The sequence below is a fragment of the Mytilus edulis genome, chromosome 1, assembly GCF_963676685.1.
Source record: "Mytilus edulis chromosome 1, xbMytEdul2.2, whole genome shotgun sequence".
Classification (NCBI taxonomy): Eukaryota; Metazoa; Mollusca; class Bivalvia; order Mytilida; family Mytilidae; genus Mytilus; species Mytilus edulis.
The window spans coordinates 47,498,637-47,518,941 of NC_092344.1; the positions used below are offsets into that span (position 1 = coordinate 47,498,637).

The 20,305-nt window shown below is 32.2% G+C and overlaps 1 protein-coding gene across 2 annotated transcripts in view; it reads right to left on the reverse strand.

Annotated features, from left to right (window-relative positions):
- LOC139484176 (uncharacterized) overlaps window positions 1–20,305 on the reverse strand; it is a 36,847-nt gene that overhangs the window by 10,267 nt on the left and 6,275 nt on the right. Inside the window, exons 1-10 of one of the 2 annotated variants that reach the window (XM_071267918.1) lie at window positions 18,222–18,317; window positions 14,392–14,577; window positions 12,706–12,816; window positions 8,560–8,714; window positions 7,285–7,665; window positions 6,281–6,342; window positions 5,328–5,457; window positions 4,128–4,246; window positions 1,602–1,815; window positions 776–847 (exon numbers count right to left, since the gene is read on the reverse strand). In XM_071267918.1, the coding sequence (XP_071124019.1) occupies window positions 776–847; window positions 1,602–1,815; window positions 4,128–4,246; window positions 5,328–5,457; window positions 6,281–6,342; window positions 7,285–7,665; window positions 8,560–8,714; window positions 12,706–12,816; window positions 14,392–14,533 (1,386 nt within the window). In that variant the 5' untranslated portion in view covers window positions 14,534–14,577; window positions 18,222–18,317. Of the gene's footprint in view, window positions 1–775; window positions 848–1,601; window positions 1,816–4,127; window positions 4,247–5,327; window positions 5,458–6,280; window positions 6,343–7,284; window positions 7,666–8,559; window positions 8,715–12,705; window positions 12,817–14,391; window positions 14,578–18,221; window positions 18,318–20,305 lie in introns of those variants that run through there. The other variant, XM_071267910.1, reaches the window with a different exon arrangement.

Genomic DNA, 20,305 nt, shown 5'->3' on the forward strand with positions numbered 1-20,305 from the left:
TCAGAAACCAAAAGTTCTAATAAAAGACAACTAAACCCAGATTTATGAAAATTGGAATAAAACAAAACCGTTCAAGTATAATTAGAGTTTATATACTATTTTGTTTTCATTTTATTGTTAAATAATGAATACACACATGCAGAATTTATTAAATAAAGGTATATTAGACGAGTGCCTGTGAATACATCTATCCGTTTTTTTACAGTTTATATGAGAAAATACAAAATTGGCAGAAGGTTTGAAACGGAACACAAATTAAACCTACAATTGCTCCTCAGTGAATAAACCAAATAAAACAGCTATCAAATAACCCTAACCCTAAACCAAATAAAACAGCTAAACAAAGAAAGAAACATATTTAAGATGGATAAAATCTGGGGTTGCTATTGCCTAAATATTCAATATTGTGTTGATGAGAAACCCAATACATAAAGGAGCTTGGTGGTGAAAAACCCAATTTGATATTAACATGAGGGGTGAATTGGAATTGACCATGCAATTAAAAAACTTTTTCACCCAATTATATTTGAAAATAGTGGGTTAAAAACCCAATTTGTGAATTCTTATCTTGAGCTCTGAATCACCCCAAGCACTAGAGGTTAGAATGTTACTACGTGACCACTAAGGCAACTCAACAAAATGAACTATAAACAGCCAATGACTAAAAGTCATAAGAAAACATATTTCATTGAAGTTCAGTGAAAAATTATGTACATTCTCATCACTTAAACATTTTTCATTTGGTTTTGACTAGAAACAAATTATAATTACTTACCAAAAATTTATTATCAGATCCTTCTCTTCTTTCATCATAAGATTTCTCCCCTGTACAGACTTCATAAATTACCTGACATAAAACAAAAGCATATTTGTTTAAAACAAGATTGTGTCCCTAGTACACAGATGTCCCACTCACACTATCATTTCCTATGTTCAGTGGCCATGAATTGGGGTAAAATCTCTAATTTGGAATTAAAACTAGAAAGATCATACCATAGAAAACATTGCACTAAGTTTCAAGTTGATTGGGCTTCAACTTCATCAAAAACTTCCTTGACCAAAAAATTTAGCCTGATGAGGGACAGACTGACAGATTGATGAATGGACGGACGAATGGACGGACGAATGGACGGACGAATGGACAGACAGACCGAAAAACATCATGAACATAATGCCCCTAGGTGGAGCATACAAAATTACAGAATAAAAGAAGAAGAAAAAATAAGATGCGACTTTATGTATATACTGTGGATTCATCATTTTTTTTGGGGGGGTACCAATTTTCGAGGATTTCGTTGTTACAGGTGAACCACAAAATTAAATGTTCAACGAATGACAAATTTGTTTAGACTTATATATACACAAATATGCAAGTTTTCCTTTATCCACAAAAATTGGTACCCATGAAAATAAATGAATTCACAGTAAAATAAGGTCTGATTTCAATCTGAGAAAACATGATCACACTTTTCTTACACATATTCAATAGGCTGTGTTTAAGGGAACTAAAATTCAACTTTGTAAAGTTGCAAATAATTTGTTTACATTCCAAAAAAATAATGCAATCATAATATACTATTTATGAACATCAATATACTTACTACACCATATGAATAAGTATCTCCTTTGACAGACATTTTAGACCCTCTTTGAGCCTCAGGGGGCAGATATGCCCTGGTCTGATACTGTTTAGTATCAGCTTGCTTTTTTGTGATATGTGTCAGTAGACCAGTCTCGGAACCAGTTGTTGCATGTTGTGCCATTCCTAAATCTGATATTTTGGCTTCAAAGTTGCTGTCTAATAGAATGTTCCCACTGAAATATTTATTAATTCTTATTAATTTTTACATTAAAGATCATCTACTAAAACTGCATGGTTGTAAATCTAAGAGAAATAATAGAACTTTTCCATGACAACATTTTTTCACAAAAGATGCATATAACCAAGGATTTGTATAGTTAACTATACAAATCCTTGATATAACTGATCTTAAATGAAGTATATTTAAAGATACAGTTAACTTAATTGTGAAAACTCAGGTTATTGTTCATCAATATTTCTGATATGAGCACAGATGTAAAATTTCATCAATGTCAGTGAAGTAAGTGTAGATCATGGTGACAACTAGTTACTGAGATTTTACTGTTGACACAGACATGCATGCTTACACCAACATGGATAAAGGGTTACTCTCATAGTTCTTAATCTAATTCATTGACAGGAACTTATGAAAATAATCAGAACTCCAAATTCCAATACCAGGCCTTGAAGGCATAAAACTTTGCTCAGTGCTCTGAGCACAAAAATTATGCTCGAAACATGAAATCCAGCAATTTGATTGGTTGATTTTCGAGTCTGAGTACAAAAATCATGCTTGAAAGTTTTATGACTGTGAGGCCAGGTTATTAAACCTTATGATAAGACATCAGTAATAACGCTCATAATTTAATTATGAAATTAATCATATGTTAACATTTTAATGTCCACATGTATGAGCAGTGATTCTGTCAATGTATGTAGAAACTGTAAACCACAGGCAGCACCTCTTAAGTATCCTTACCTTTTAATGTCCCCATGTATGAGTGGTGTATCAGTCAATGTATGTAAAAACTGTAAACCACAGGCAGCACCTCTCAGGATTCCTTACCTTTTAATGTCCCCATGTATGAGTGGTGTATCAGTCAATGTATGTAAGAACTGTAAACCACAGGCAGCACCTCTTAAGTATCCTTACCTTTTAATGTCCCCATGTATGAGTGGTGTATCAGTCAATGTATGTAGAAACTGTAAACCACAGGCAGCACCTCTTAAGTATCCTTACCTTTTAATGTCCCCATGTATGAGTGGTGTATCAGTCAATGTATGTAGAAACTGTAAACCACAGGCAGCACCTCTTAAGTATCCTTACCTTTTAATGTCCCATTGTATGAGTGGTGTATCAGTCAATGTATGTAAGAACTGTAAACCACAGGCAGCACCTCTCAGGATTCCTTACCTTTTAATGTCCCCATGTATGAGTGGTGTATCAGTCAATGTATGTAAGAATTGTAAACCACAGGCAGCACCTCTTAAGTATCCTTACCTTTTAATGTCCCCATGTATGAGTGGTGTATCAGTCAATGTATGTAAGAATTGTAAACCACAGGCAGCACCTCTTAAGTATCCTTACCTTTTAATGTCCCCATGTATGAGTGGTGTATCAGTCAATGTATGTAAGAACTGTAAACCACAGGCAGCACCTCTCAGGATTCCTTACCTTTTAATGTCCCCATGTATGAGTGGTGTATCAGTCAATGTATGTAAGAATTGTAAACCACAGGCAGCACCTCTTAAGTATCCTTACCTTTTAATGTCCCCATGTATGAGTGGTGTATCAGTCAATGTATGTAAGAATTGTAAACCACAGGCAGCACCTCTCAGGATTCCTTACCTTTTAATGTCCCCATGTATGAGTGGTGTATCAGTCAATGTATGTAAGAATTGTAAACCACAGGCAGCACCTCTTAAGTATCCTTACCTTTTAATGTCCCCATGTATGAGTGGTGTATCAGTCAATGTATGTAAGAATTGTAAACCACAGGCAGCACCTCTCAGGATTCCTTACCTTTTAATGTCCCCATGTATGAGTGGTGTATCAGTCAATGTATGTAAGAATTGTAAACCACAGGCAGCACCTCTTAAGTATCCTTACCTTTTAATGTCCCCATGTATGAGTGGTGTATCAGTCAATGTATGTAAGAATTGTAAACCACAGGCAGCACCTCTCAGGATTCCTTACCTTTTAATGTCCCCATGTATGAGTGGTGTATCAGTCAATGTATGTAAGAACTGTAAACCACAGGCAGCACCTCTCAGGATTCCTTACCTTTTAATGTCCCCATGTATGAGTGGTGTATCAGTCAATGTATGTAAGAATTGTAAACCACAGGCAGCACCTCTTAAGTATCCTTACCTTTTAATGTCCCCATGTATGAGTGGTGTATCAGTCAATGTATGTAAGAATTGTAAACCACAGGCAGCACCTCTCAGGATTCCTTACCTTTTAATGTCCCCATGTATGAGTGGTGTATCAGTCAATGTATGTAAGAATTGTAAACCACAGGCAGCACCTCTCAGGATTCCTTACCTTTTAATGTCCCCATGTATGAGTGGTGTATCTGTCAATGTATGTAAGAACTGTAAACCACAGGCAGCACCTCTCAGGATTCCTAGTCTTTGTTTCCATGTTAATGCAGGGGTATTGTTCTAAAATTACAGTTATATGTGAGGTTAAATCTAAGAAAAATATTTAAATATAAAATAGTTTTACCATGCTTCAATTTATTTTATACTTTCTGCTAAATTTTTCATGAATTGTTCATTTTGTAGAAAACAGCAATAGTAAAAGCCTGGTTTTTTTTCTCCAATTAAGAGCTCTAAATTTTATTTTCAATCTTCATAAAACAATGTAAAACTTTTTTACATATTTCAAAAAAAAAAAAATCCATTGTATAAATTTTTAAATAATGTTAACCTTTTAAAATCATCGATTCAATTAAGATTCAGGTTGACACAAACTGCATGAAACTTAGATTTGTGGATGATAACTCAACAGAATAGAAAATGTAAATAGTCTGTTGAAAGTATTTTACTTCATGTTCTTACAACACCTACCATATAAAAAAACTTAATAATCCCACTTTTAATGTGTAAATTCTAAATTCACTGGAGTATGCAATTTTAAAAATCAGATAAGTGTTTATGACCATATTTTTCAATATATCTCAAAATCTGTGAAAAAAATAATTTTTGTGATATAACTAAAGAAACAGGAACCAATTATATGTAGCTTTTTAAAATTTCATCAGTTTATACTTATACACGTTTACATACACATTCTGATAATTTTGCAGAAAAAAATGACATCTAAACAAAATTAACTATCTTTTAACACAAAAACACAAATTAGATTTTTTTGAGGTTAAAGAATCCTTGAACTATATGGATAGTTTTTTGTATCTAAATCTGCATCATCAACACATTTTTGATGCAAGCAGGATGTTTTATTACATACAAATAAAGTCATCTGTCAAAGGTCATAACTGTCATTAAAGCTGTGACTTAAACCATAACAGAAAAGATTTACACTTTCTTAGAACTATCTGAGTGGTCAATCATTACAGGGGTACCAGAGGCAGATCCAGGGGCCTGACCCCCCTTTCGTGGGAAAAAAATGGTTGATTATATAGGAAATACTGAAGCATGACTTGAGCCCCACCCTCCCCCCTTAGGTCAGTCAGCGGCCCTCCCCTTACAAAAAGTTCTGGATCTGCCACTGGATACATACCTTGCATGCTATTCTATCTTCCAGAGAACCATTAGGCATCAATTGATATACAAGACAAACATCAGCCATGGAAACATCTGGCTGATCAATCATATAGCCATACAGTAACACTATGTTGTTGTGTCTATACCTAAAATAGAAATTGTAGACAATATTACCCGGAAACATATTTTTCTTCTTTTATTTTGTAAAATGAATTTTGCCTGATCAAACACAAGAATTTCATATGAAAGCCAAATTCTAGATCTTTCTAGCTCGTTACTCCGTTCTCACTCATACATTCTCTAGCACCCAGTAAATAATTGAAGTCAGTAATAAAAGGAGAAAACAAGAGAATGCTGAGCATAACATCAATTATCACACTTAAGGTTCAAGGGTCGATTTCACAAAAAAACTTACCACTAAGATTGATCGTAAATATTACTGATTTGTTCATGACTTAAGACCAATCTTAGTCGTAAGTTTTTTTGTGAAACAAACTCCAGAGATCCATCAACAAACTTCATTCGTAACAAAAAAAAATGTAAAACATTTAATAATTAAGACACTAATATGTCTGACCCCGTTTTTGATTGTGTTAACAAATTTTTTTTTTTTAAGGTGAAGTATTTGTTTCCTGTTTAAATAACAAGAAGGCATGTTCATTCTTTAAAAGGTCATACAAGTAGATTTTAAAAGAAACAGATCCTTTTATTGAGTTGATATCAATTTGCAATGATTATTTGCCAGCAAGAAATTCATCTGATCTTGCTTAAATAGGAAAATCAAGAGAAGATCTACTGTAATACCTTTGTTGAGCACGAGATAAGTTTTGTTTGTCAGTTTGTTTTCAACTTATGAGTTTGAATATTCCTTTGGTATCTTTCAACTCTCTTTTTGAAGAACATGAGGAAATAAAAATCTTTAACAAAGGTGAACATGTAATGAAAATAAAGGGTCAAGTATCTACATACTTGCTTAAAGTTGCTAGCTCTCTTTTGACTTGCTGTTCTATATTGCCATTCACATCTTCTCTCTGTAATGGTTGAAACTAATATTATTCAAAATGAATGAAATGAAAACAAAAATTAGAAAAAAAATTGTGCTTCTGAATATTTGTTTTATTTATAGATTTAATGACTTTCACAGAATTTAAATCTACATGAATGGTCTCACAGCAGTGTTCTTGGATTAAATGATGAAAGTTGTTGGTTCCTTCCAAACTTGGGTTAAACCAATACCTTTTAAATTTGTTTTAACTGCTTTACCTCTTTCAGGTGGTACGTAAAACTACAGGGAGATAACTCCGTAAAAATCAGCTGAACGTTTTAATCACACTCTCTTGTAAAGGATATACTGTGGATTCATTTATTTTCATGGGTAGCAATTTTCGTGGATAAAGGAAAACTGGTATGTTCGTGGTAATTTAATTTCGTTGTTTTGCCAAGGTCTTCATACAAGCCTATATAGAGCATTTGTCATTCGTTGAAAAACAAATTTTGTGGTTTACCTGTACCCACGAAATCCACGAAAATTAGTATTCAACGAATAAAAAAGAAGCTACAGTATTTGCTTCTCAATGATCAAAATAAGTGTATGTCAAACTGCTATATATCCAATGAATTTTTTTTACAAAGTTGGTGGTTCAAGATTTTTAAATTTAAGGTCAAAGTTAATATTTGTCAAAATTTTATGAAAATTAATTAAGACAAATCAATTTTAGTCAAGCTGTTTGTCTTTTGTATGCAGCATTTTACTTAACTGACATCAATAAGTCTCACATTCCGGGTTCGAAAATCAATTGAATAAATACATGTAAAAATACTGAATTCACAGTATTACATTTTTTTATCCAATATTTTTTGCATGTCAGATTGCACAATTTCACTAAACAAAACTCATAGAATTCTTCAAACAAATATGACTTTAAAATATACAAATAATTCTACATGAAATAAATCCAAACACAAATACTTACTGAAAATAGTTTTTTAACGGCACATTTAGTATTTTTCAAAACTGCATGGAAAACTTTTCCATAGGCACCCTGTCCAATTAAATATTCATCACTGAATCCATTCGTTGCTTGAACAATTTCTTTGTAACTAAAACCATGAATTCCGTTTAAAGCTATAGAATAATCAACATCGTTATCTTTGGATTTGTGGTAACTTGAGGAACCATCGTCAATATCTTTGGATTTTTGGTACCCTGAGGAACTTTTGTTATTTTGTAATCTCTGTCTTAATGCCGTATTAGATGCCATATTGTCCATACTTTTTCCTGGGCCACTAACTCCTACTTCATGCATTATTGTTTTGTCTTCACTTTCAACTTCTTTACTCATTTGTTTCTTCATCTGCAACATTAAAATATTTAATGAATAAATTAAAACTAAGTAAAATTACTAGCACACCTGGGTCTAGCACAGACAACATGGGCCTTTCCCCCCTTATCTGTTTACCTAAGTTTCTAAAGACTGAGACAGATATATACTTTGATATTACAGATATACATAGTACATGTACAATGTTAATATATCTCATAATATTAAGGGGGTTCGCTTCTCAGTTTCAAAGTAATTAACTTTTGAAAACACTAGTTTATATTGATAGGGGATTAATAAAGGAATTCAAAGAGCAAAAAAAATATATAGGTCACCATGCTTGTTTTTGAGATATTAGCCATTGAAATTTTGGCTGGAAAATATTCTCTCTTGACTTTTCATAGATTTATCATTGACAAGTTGAAGTTCTCAAAAACTGTTAAAAAGTTATTAAAATTTTATAAGACTTTAACAGATGGGTTATCATTATACATGAAAAGATTTACAAAAAGAAAAATGGGGGTTACCGGGAAAACATTTTCAAGGCATTCAAATGGATAAAACCAGAGGATTCCGAAAATCTGACAAAAAAATCCAAAACAGGACAAGCCAGCTTCCTTAACGAATAAATTAAAACTAAGTAAAATTACTAGCATACCTGGGTCTAGCACAGACAACATGGGCCTTTTCTCCCTTATCTGTTTACCTAAGTTTATAAACACTGAGACAGATACATGCTTTGATATTACAGAATGAAATACCATACCATTTCTCTACCAAAAGCCTTATTCCAATCCCAAATCATTTTCACTGACATTTCAATTACTGTTGCAATAAAATAGGATTTAAGGTGTAATAGACATAACTCGTGAAGGAATTTATTAAGGTTAAATATACAAGTATTGTGCAAAGTTGATTCAAACTTACTGAAGGTTTAGAAATCAATCCTCCATCTAAATGTTTACTACCCATTTCCATTTTGTCTTTGAATGTATCACATCTGTTTAAATTGACATTGACATCTTCAACTTTTGGAGGGGAAGTCTTTCTGTTTTGTCCTTTCCCTGGCGGCTTAAGGCTTTCTAAAAACACGTACAAAATCTAGTAAACTTAATATTAAATTACAAAACAGTTGATTTAGATAAAACCCTTAAAAATTTCACAACAGGACTTCCACTAATTTTTACTTCCCTATTTGATACAGGTGAGACATGCCCAAAAATATCTCTCACATTTAATGAGCTTTCTGCTGTAGTACATTTGTACTTAGAAATATATTGTTACTACTAAAACATAACAAAATCATTTGGTGGTTGTTTCCTAGAACATGTGATTTTCTCTTAAGGTCAAATTTAAATAGTTTTCTAACACCTTTTGAATTTTTTTTTACTTCATGTCTAGGCTCTACTGCATGATGTAAAAAAAACAATCAATGTACCATTAAAGCTTAAATACGAAACAAGGAAATATGATTGTATTGCCAATGACACAACTAAATTACTATATATCCACCATAGAACATAGAACAAGGATGTATTATTGTATATAATCACAGGTCATTTTTAAAAAAGACCTTAAATGGAGCAATAACCAAAACTTTAAAGAAAGCTATACAAGGCCTGTGAATAGCAAAAAGATAAGATCTTCAAAAAATACGTCTTACATCCTGATTCAAGTAAAAATCATCAGATAATAAAAAGCAATTATGGTAGAAAGCAACAAATGAAAACAACTGAAGCATGTATTTTCAATATAATTCCACCTTATGTAATAATGCTGTATTTTGATTGGATGAGAAACATGGTATTTTTCACCCATTTCTATATATTGAGATTTTCTTTTCTCTGCCGGGGTATTTGCCATTAGGGAATTCCATGTGCCGGGGTATTTGCTAGCAAATACCATGGCAGATGGGAAATACTCTAGCAAATACCATGGCAGATGGGGAATACCATGTCTAATAAAGGGCTGCGCTTTAGAGCATGATACGCCCGTTGCTCTTTTAACTTGTCTTTTATGCTTTAAATGAATTTACATGATCAACTAGAAATATATATACAAATCAAAAGGGATGTTACATTAATATATTCACCAAAGTTTCATAAAATCCCCCTTTTTTAGGTATAAAAATTCATTACTTAAGAAAACGTAAAATCTAAAATTTATAAAAATGGAAAGGGAGCTTATGTCAATAGATATAAACAATTTATCAAAGTTGCATAAAATTTTGTGAAAGTGTTAGTTATTGTCCCAAAATTCAAAAATCCCCCCTTTTTTAAGCATAAAAATTCATAACACGGAAATGTAAAATCTGAAATTTATAAAAATTGAAAGGGAGCTTACATCAATAGATATAAACAATTCACCAAAGTTTCATGGACATTGGTGAAAGCCTTTTTTGAGTTATTGTCCGAAGTGTTGATTTCACCAAAGTTTCATGGACATTGGTGAAAGCCTTTTAGAGTTATTGTCCGAAGTGTTGAAAATCCCCCTTTTTTTATGAATAAAGCCCCATAAATCCAAAACTTAAAATCTGAAATTTATAAAAATTGAAAGGGAGCTTACATCAATAGATATAAACAATTCATCAAAGTTTCATGGACATTGGCGAAAGCCTTTTTGAGTTATTGTCCGAAGTGTTGAAAATCCCCCTTTTTTTGTGAATAAAGCCCCATAAATCCAAAACTTAAAATCTGAAATTTATAAAAATTGAAAGGGAGCTTACATCAATAGATATAAACAATTCATCAAAGTTTCATGGACATTGGTGAAAGCCTTTTTGAGTTATTGTCCGAAGTGTTGAAAATCCCCCCTTTTTTATGAATAAAGCCCCATAAATCCAAAACTTAAAATCTGAAATTAAAAAAAAACGAAAGGGAGCTTACGTCAATAGATATAAACAATTCACTTAAGTTTCATGGAAATTGGTGTTTGTCCGAAGTGTGGACGACGGACGCACGGATGGACAACGGTATACAATAATACGTCCCGTCTAAAAGACGACGGGCGTATAAAAATAATTCAATGAATTATTTCTATTCTAATATGACAAATTCATGGTCATTCTAATTATATGGTTCCAGATGAAATATTAAGGATAAAAAGCATCATTATTGAATTTGGACCGAATGACGTAAAAATTCCGGGGAATGACGTCATAAATGAAACTCAACGAAAACAAATTGTCAACCGGTCACATAAAACTGGAATCCACTTGTATTACACTTCACTGAAACTGATGAACAAAGTGTAGTAGTCAGCAGAGAACCAGCTTATTATCATAAAAAGGGAGATATATATACAGTCAGTGACTGTACATAAAAAAAAATGATAAGAAATGATTATACGGTCAATGTAATTTGACTGCGCAAATAGCACAGCTGCAGTGTATACAAAATTATACATTCAAGTCAAAATTTCATATGATACCTGGTTATAATAACGTTCTGAGGTGGAACATTCGGTGGAATTAAACAATTATATCATGTTTACAAGGGGTATTTGCCAAAAATACCGGTTTCGAGGTAATCAAATTTTGGAAATTTGCCAGACATGACTATGATGTCATTTTCTATTTTTATTTGCCAATAACTTTATGTAAATAACTTCATTGGAAATTTGCCAATATAAAATGTTTATGATGAAGCTTTTTTTCCTTATCTTATCTAAAATGTTTTTAGATAATGTATGTTGGACATTTGCCAGACATGACTATGATGTCATTTTCTATTTCTATTTGCCAATAACTTTATGTAAATAACTTCATTGGCAAATAAAAATAGAAAATGACATCATATGGAATCCTGATTTGGACCAACTTAAAAACTGGGCCCATAATCAAAAATCAAAGTACATATTTAGATAAAGCATATCAAATAAGCCCAAGAATTTAATTTTTGTTAAAATCAAACTTAGTTTAATTTTGGACTCTTTGGACCTTAATGTAGACCAATTTGAAAACTGGACCAAAAATTAAGAATCTACATACACAGTTAGATTTGGCATATCAAAGAACCCATTTATTCAATTTTTGATGAAATCAAACAAAGTTTAATTTTGGACCCCCATTTGGACCAACTTGATAACTAGGCCAATAATTAAAAATCTAAGTACATTTTTAAATTCAGCATATCAAAGAACCCCAAGGATTCAATTTTTGTTAAAATCAAACTAAGTTTAATTTTGGACCCTTTGGACCTTAATGTAGACCAATTTGAAAACGGGACCAAAAATTAAGAATCTACATACATAGTTAGATTCGGCATATCAAAGAACCCCAATTGTTCAATTTTTGATGAAATCACACAAAGTTCAATTTTGGACCCTTTGGGCCCCTTATTCCTAAACTGTTAGGACCAAAACTCCCAAAATCAAACCCAACCTTCCTTTTATGGTCATAAACCTTGTGTTTAAATTTCATAGATTTCTATTTACCTATACTAAAGTTATTGTGCGAAAACCAAGAATAATGCTTATTTGGGCCCTTTTTTGGCCCTTAATACCTAAAATGTTGGAACCAAAACTCCCAAAATCAATCCCAACCTTCCTTTTGTGGTCATAAACCTTGTGTCAAAATTTCATAGATTTCTATTCACTTAAACTAAAGTTATAGTGCGAAAACCAAGAAAATGCTTATTTGGGCCCTTTTTGGAATGTTGGGACCAAAACTCCCAAAAATCAATCCCAACCTTCCTTTTGTGGTCATAAACCTTGTGTTAAAATTTCATTGATTTCTATTCACTTTTACTAAAGTTAGAGTGCGAAAACTAAAAGTATTCGGACGACGACGACGACGACGACGACGACGCCAACGTGATAGCAATATACGACCAAAAAATTAAAATTTTTGCGGTCGTATAAAAACACAACTGTTTTTGTTAAAGACTCAATGTTCGATGTAGTACAATTTTTTCTCTCATTTATTTGTAGTGTTTGGGAAAAATCACAAAATATTATATCTATGAAAAATATTTTTTCCTTGATCAACAATGAATAAATCGGCTGTATTCCTTACTAAAAAAATTATTTCTTGCAACAATAATTTGCTTCATTAAATAAGACCCAAATACTTACTGCTATCAAAATTATCTAAAGCTGCTTGTATTTGTGATGCCGTCCGGTCATCGTTACTGTTAACTTTCTTTGGTGAAAAAAATGACTGAGTATCTCCTGACTCACTCGTAACTAGAAAAAAATACCAAAAGAAAAGTTATAATACTATTGCAAGGTCATTTTTTCTGAGAACATGAGCTAATTTTATCTTAAGGTTGATGAGGGAGGGGGGATCTAAATTGAAATAATATATTTTTTTACTTCTTTGCCTAAGCGTAGTTTTTATGATAATGTTTTCTAAACATAATAAGCTTACTGTAGTCTGTATGGATAACAGAGCTTTTTTCAACTGTTGAATGTGCAAAATTGTAGGATTTTGTTTTTATCCTGCAATTGGGTGCTCTACTATACAGATACAGCCCTACAGATATCGCTATGCTGTATCTGTATACTATACAGATATCGCTTTGAAGCCCCGCCCACTGCTGGACTGAGTATTGTATGAACCTGCGTGACCTCAGAATGTGTATTGCAACTCGCATTCCAATGACGTATTAATTGCGAATTAACGATTACTTTATATGTTTTATACGTTCTGTTTGTTTGAAACATTTCTTAAGAGCAATAATAATCACACCAATTTTCTGATAACATACACACATGAACAGCAGCCTTTTCTACGATGACAACTACCGATTTCAAAACGTGAATGTGCATGATTGTGTAACAAAAACAACAATATCAATTTCAGCATGCATGTTTAGAGAATGTCGAGTCTGAAACGTAGGACAACTTGTACACTCCTGTTTCAAATTGGACAATGTTTTGTTATTTGTTTTTACTGTTGAAATTAGTTGTTATGTTAAAATAGATAATTATTCACCTTCAGCGATGTATTATTGTTGACAATTCGAGATTCTTTTTTTGCGAACCCGTCTTCAGCTGAATGTGTGATTACTGTACCGTATTACTACACGGGCCTCAATGGATTTCAAATCGAAAATAAATGCAAAACATGCTTTTTTGTGTCTTTCAAAACACAAATAATATACAGAATTAATTGCAGGATAAAAACAATAACTGTTTAGTGTCTTTAAATATCAGCTGTATTTGTACTCGGCTCGAAACAGGTGTAATAGCTCGCTAAAAGCTCGCATACACCTTGTTTCCTAGCCTCGTACAAATACGGCTGATATTTAAAGACACTAAACAGTTATTGTCCTCTATGTATATATCCTCTTGGAAAAAACAAAAAATATGTGAATTGAGAGAAAACTAAACAATAGAGGTTTGAATGAAATATAAGCAAAAAGTTCATATATTTTTTTTTGGCTTTAAAAAGAAACCCAGAAAAATGGGGTCAGGGAACTTGTTTCTTACTAAAAAAAAATTAGATAAACATACATTATAAAGGATCAATTCCCTGTATAGCACTGAACAGGAAATCAAATTACAAGTTCATTTTAGTTAATTACAGTGGATTGGAATTCATAATATAGCACTTTCAAGAACATCATTGATTTTGGATTAGATTTCACTTGAACCTTTCAAACAAAGTTGGCAAATTTATCTCTTTTTGATAGAGGAGAAAAAGCTACTTTAACCTAACTGCATTTTTTTTTTCAGAGGTTAGATCTAATACATAATGGTCTGCAAGTAAAACATATATAATATTAAATTTTTTAATAAAAAAGTTGATCTACATACACCATGCTTCTAAAATTTGCATCTCTCTTCTCCTGTTTATCTTGTGTAACTTGTCATGAAGATCTTGTGCTGTAGGATTCTTGGCTTGCCAATCTGTTAACATTTGCTGAGTAGGACTAACTCCAGGTCGCTTTTGTTCCATTTCAAATATTCTCACTTGCTGATGGGTGTAACCTATTTCTGCAGCTGTAAAATGAGTGCAAAATGTATTTAATTCAGTATTTTGTTGGGATTTATTTTTTATCAAACAATCTCTCAGGGAATACTATGCCTTTAGATTTTCTGTCAGGCTGATTGAATTACATACATGTAGTTCCTTTACCCTTATCCAAATTCAGGGAGAAAAAAAATCAAAATAATTGTGGAAAGGCTTTTATGTCATTTGGTCTTAATGCCATGATTGACCACTGAGTGAAATTGTACTTCCTCAAAGAATATATATCTTTTTCAGTTATAATACCATTTAAACTAAACTAAATCTCTCAGAACTTTGCTGTTGTTGCTGTAGAAAGACGCAAGATTGGGACAGACATATGTAAAGTCTTAATTTACAAGATTGTAAATGTTGTATCCAGAACTGATTTTTTTTTTATCTCAATACATATACAGATGCACACAAAAAAGGTGGATGCTGACTTCTAAAAGAGCATATATATATATATATATAAAACCCACATCCACCATTGTCCCATGGAACTTGGTCACACAATTGACACAGGTCTACTTGACTGAAAAAGGTCTTTATGCTCCATTTATGGGCATTATGTTTTCTGGTCTGTGCGTCCGTCTATCTGTTTGTTCGTCTGTCTGTTCATTCCTCCATCTGTTCGTTCATCTGTCTGTTCGTCCATCTGTCCCGTTTCAGGTAAAAGTTTTGGTTTAAGTTTTTGGTCAAGGTAGTTTTTAATGAAGTTGAAGTCTGATCAATTTGAAACTAAGTAAACATGTTCCCTATGGTATGCTCTTTCTAATTTTAAAGCCAAATTAGAGATTTTATCCCTTTTTCATGGTCAACTGAACATATAAAATGATAGTGCAGATGGGGCAATTGTGTACTTGGAACACATTCTTGTTTTGACAGTGATGAACATGTAACAAGATTTTTTTTAATGGAAGTTGATAATGGAACCCAAAAAAAGCCTTTTAAAAAATAAGATGGGGAAAGGGGTTGGGCATAAAACTTTCAGGAAAACCAGCTTCACTTAGAAATCATGATGTATTGGCATTTTATTTACCAGCAATATATAATTAATTTCTACTTTTAAGTTTGCTCTAAGGTTTTCGGAAAAAAACTTTCCAATATCATAAATATGCATGACAATAACTCACTAATGAATCTTTTATTTTATGCATTATAAAAAAAAATTCTACTTATATTAATTAATCATGTTAATTCATTAGGCAAAATTCCTAAACATACTTGAAAAACCTGAAGCAAAGCAAGAATGGTGTTATTGCTTTACTCCATTTCAAAATGAAGCATTCAATTTTGAGATAAAGTAAAATTTAGCAATCATAAAATTGAGAATGGAAATGGGGAATGTGCCAAAGAGACAACAACCCCACCATAGGTCTTCAATGCAACGAGAAATTCCCGCATCTGCAGGCGTCCTTCAGCTGGCCCCTAAACAAATATATACTAGTTCAGTGATAATGAACGCCATACTAAACTCCATATTGTACACACGAAACTAAAAGTTAAAATAATACAAGACTAACAAAGGCCAGAGGCTCCTGACTTGGGACAGGCGCAAAAATGCGGCGGGGTTAAACATGTTTGTGAGATATTAACCCTCCCCCTATACCTCTAGCCAATGCAGAAAAGTAAACACATAACAATATGCACATTAAAGTTCAGTTCAAGAGAAGTCCGAGTCTGATGTTAAAAGATGTAAGCAAAGAAAATAAACAAAATGACAATAATACATAAATAACATCAGACTACTAGCAGTTAACTGACATGCCAGCTCCAGACTTCAATTAAACTGATTGAAAAATTATGTCTTCATCATATGAATATCAGGCACAATCCTCCCCATGAGGGGTTGAGTATCATACCATCATAACATATATGAGAAGAACATAACCCATGTCATGCCAACAACTGGTTTATTAATAATAAATGAGTTTAGTTCTGATGCAAAGACCCTATAAGTGAATCAATATTAATGCCAAAATATGCAATCTTTAATGACCTGACAACAGTATTGTAACTATATCCCTTCTTAATAAGTCTATTTAAAGGTTTTGTTAGCTTCTGACATGTCTGAGTCGAATACAGACATTTTTGTGCTTTCTAAAGAATATTTCCATAAAATATTGGATGTGAAATACCTGAATGTATAAATAGTCTGCATGTTGAGCTATATTTCCAAATGATGTCCTTATACCGATGATAAAATTTAGTAAATGTTTTGAATAGTTGGTGCGATATCGAAAACCCTGGTGTAATAATTTTTCAGAAATACATAAATTTCTCTCGTTAAAATCTAAAACATTGTTACATACACGAGCGAATCGTACAAGTTGAGATATATAAACACCATAAGATGGTGACAAGGGAACGTCACCATCTAAAAATGGATAAATAACAATAGGAAATGAGAAATCATCTCTTTTATCATAAATTTTAGTAATTAAGCTTTCCGTTAATGATATATATATCAAGATTGAGGAAAGGGCAGTGGTCATTGTTAGTACTAGCTTTATACAAAGTAAGTTCAACAGGATAAATTTCTTTAGTATACATACTGAAGTCGTCATTATTGAGAGCCAAAATATCATCCAAATATCTAAAAGTATTATTAAATTTGTGTATCAGATATTGTTTCCATGGGTCTTTGCTGATATTTGTCATAAATTGTAACTCATAGCAATACAGAAACAGGTCCGCAATAAGTGGTGCACAGTTAGTCCCCATTGGAATTCCGATAACCTGACGATATACGGAATCTCCAAAGCGAACAAAAATGTTAACTAGTAAAAATTCAAGGGCATATATAGTATAAAAGCATGTCCAATTGACAATTTTTTTGTTTATTGCTACTAAAAAATGACCAAAAAGAGTTCGCTTCTATTATTATTCTAGTGGTGATGAAATCCTGGAGTCCATGTCTACATATCTTAAGTGCCTAAAAAAATATAAACATTGTATACAAAGTTCTCAATTCAAACATAGTTATCTCTATATTTGTATCGGTTTGAATAAAATGTAAATGGAATGTGTTTTTTATTCTTTTATACATGTATATGGAAGAGCTCTTATATGAGGTGTCAGAATTTCAGGGAACTGAAGGGTATTTCTTATTTCAAAACCATAAATAGATGATGAAAATTCAAGATTTATACAATAAAAGGTAACACAATACAAAAATCTGATTATGAATTGAAAAAAAAGTAATGATTACATAGCTCTTATTTCAGAAAATGTTCATCATAAGATTTTAATGGACAAAATAGTTATTACCTTAACATACCTCTTTTCATTAGCGACAAGGAAAAGGTTTATAATTTGTCAAGAAGTTAAAAGACTGAATTTTTATTATACATTTATATTTTAAGTATTTCCTTATTGGAATTTAATTCATTATTTTCAACAGTAGTTAGATTGGAGAGTGTGTTGGCAATTACATTTGTACTAACGGATACCTTACTTCACTTCAAGATAAAACTATTAAAGTCATTCATTTTTTTTTGTTTATACGTAAATTAATAATTCACATGTGTATTTAATTCATTTTAAATGAATTCCCCAAAAAAACAAAAAAGATATACAAACAATAGTGATTTATTAAAATACGAGAAAATATACAATTACAGGTAACACTTACCAGGAAAATAAACGATGATTTCTACAGGTGAATTATGTTTACATCTTAATAATTAATTGATTGATTAACATCAGAGGTTTATCATGCCTGTCAAAAACCAAGTCAATCGTAACAAATTCTTTTCAATTTTTTTCTGACATTTTCATTGGTTATTAGGCCAGCCAAACAAATTTTATTCTGTTGTGCAAGAGGATATTTCTACTTGAATACATAAAAGCACAATGTCACAAAAGGAAAAGGTTGCACTTGCAGATGTGACTGAATAATAATATGGAAATCATGCTTTTAAAATAGGGGTTTCCTAGTGTTACTATAAGAAAGGTCAAATTATTTGAATGTAAAACATGTACTTGATTAAATCAACAACTATTTTGGTTGATCATTATTATAGATTCACTCATATCTATCTGGTGGGACATGGTTAAAATTAGACATGAATATATTACCCTAAAACACAGAAGATGTGTATCACCATTACTTCTAAACCTGTAATAAAATAAACAAATACCCTCCTGTAGGCTAGTCAACTTTCCTTATCTATGGGCAATTTCTCCCATAAAAGATGTTGACCCAACTCATAAAATTGTCCACTTTAACAGATGACTTTTGATATGAATGAATGAATGAATCTTTATTTCCTCCATGTATATGAAGATTTTGCATACAAATAGAAATTAATAATTATTTACACAATAAACAAAATAGCATACATTTTGAGATAAATACCAAATGAAAAAAAAAAACACATTTAGATAAACACATAATACACATATTCTAGTATACACAACAAAAACACAACGTTTTTCAATCAAAGTCTATTCAAAATTCAAAATTAAACCTGTTTTCAAATAATACATGTCTGAATTTTTTAAACATGGGGTACAACATGTTTTGCTATGTAATACATCATTCTAGACCAATCTATAGGATCGAGATCGTATACTGTATCATTAACAGCTCCTAATAGTACTTCAAGAAGGTCATCGTCGTCTAAATTGAATATTTAAACCCCCAAGGGTAACTTGGGTATACAAGTTTTTGGTCTTCTTTTGACTTTCAGTGAAACGTTTGCCAATGAGGGGCGTTTGTTTGGCTGTGTCCGATATACAAGTTTGCAGCCACATACGATAAGAATGGGGACATTAAATCCAATGCCTCATGTAAAGAGAGTGCCGCGCTCTCTGCATTTTAAGTACCCTTGCAAAAACTCTTTGAGGGGTCCATTGTTGGCCTGTTGAAAGGCAACAGTTACATTTCTGTCCCTTTCCAATATACCTTCAATTTTCATTGGCTGTTCAAAGTTCCCTGACCTTCATCCTGGATGGCCTCTATTACAAGACTTTCCTAATGTATGAATTGTTAATTTGTTCTCGACCTGAACATGCATAAAATATTTGCCACTGGATGTTAAGCAACCAAAAATCAATCAATCAATCAATAATTTAAAATTTGGTGGAGAGTTGTGTCATTACAAATCTTCATATTTGTATATGAATACCTCAAACAGGCATTTTAGAGAGTTAAAATGGCTTTTCACTTTTAAGCTCATATACTTATTTAAAACCATATTATAGAAGTTTATGAACACAAATGCCATGCATATGATATGATGTATGCATTAAGTCCTCTAGATCTGGTGCTTCAACTCCTTAATGGAGATTTTAACCAGATGCTCCACAGGGCGCAGCTTTATACGACCGCAGAGGTTGAACCCTGAACGGTTGGGCAAGTATGGACACAACATTCAAGCTGGATACAGCTCTAAATTTGGATTGTGATTAAATAGTTGACACAGCATAGGTTTCTGACACAGAATGAATGTGGTCTAATGAACTTAAAATATTTTTTTTTGCCTTTGAGCAATTCACTTTGCTGTTGAATATTAATCCTCTCAAAAAAATGTTTGAAGAAATTTTCTTTTTATTTATGAAATCTGAAATGAGAAAAATTTCCCCCCCCCCCCACATTTTTTTTTCACATACCCCTTTCCCTTTTTCCAAAACTGATCTCAATTCAAATTTCTAATAGAGTTTGCAACAATAACTACTCATTTAAATACATCATAAATTATTAAAATGTAACAA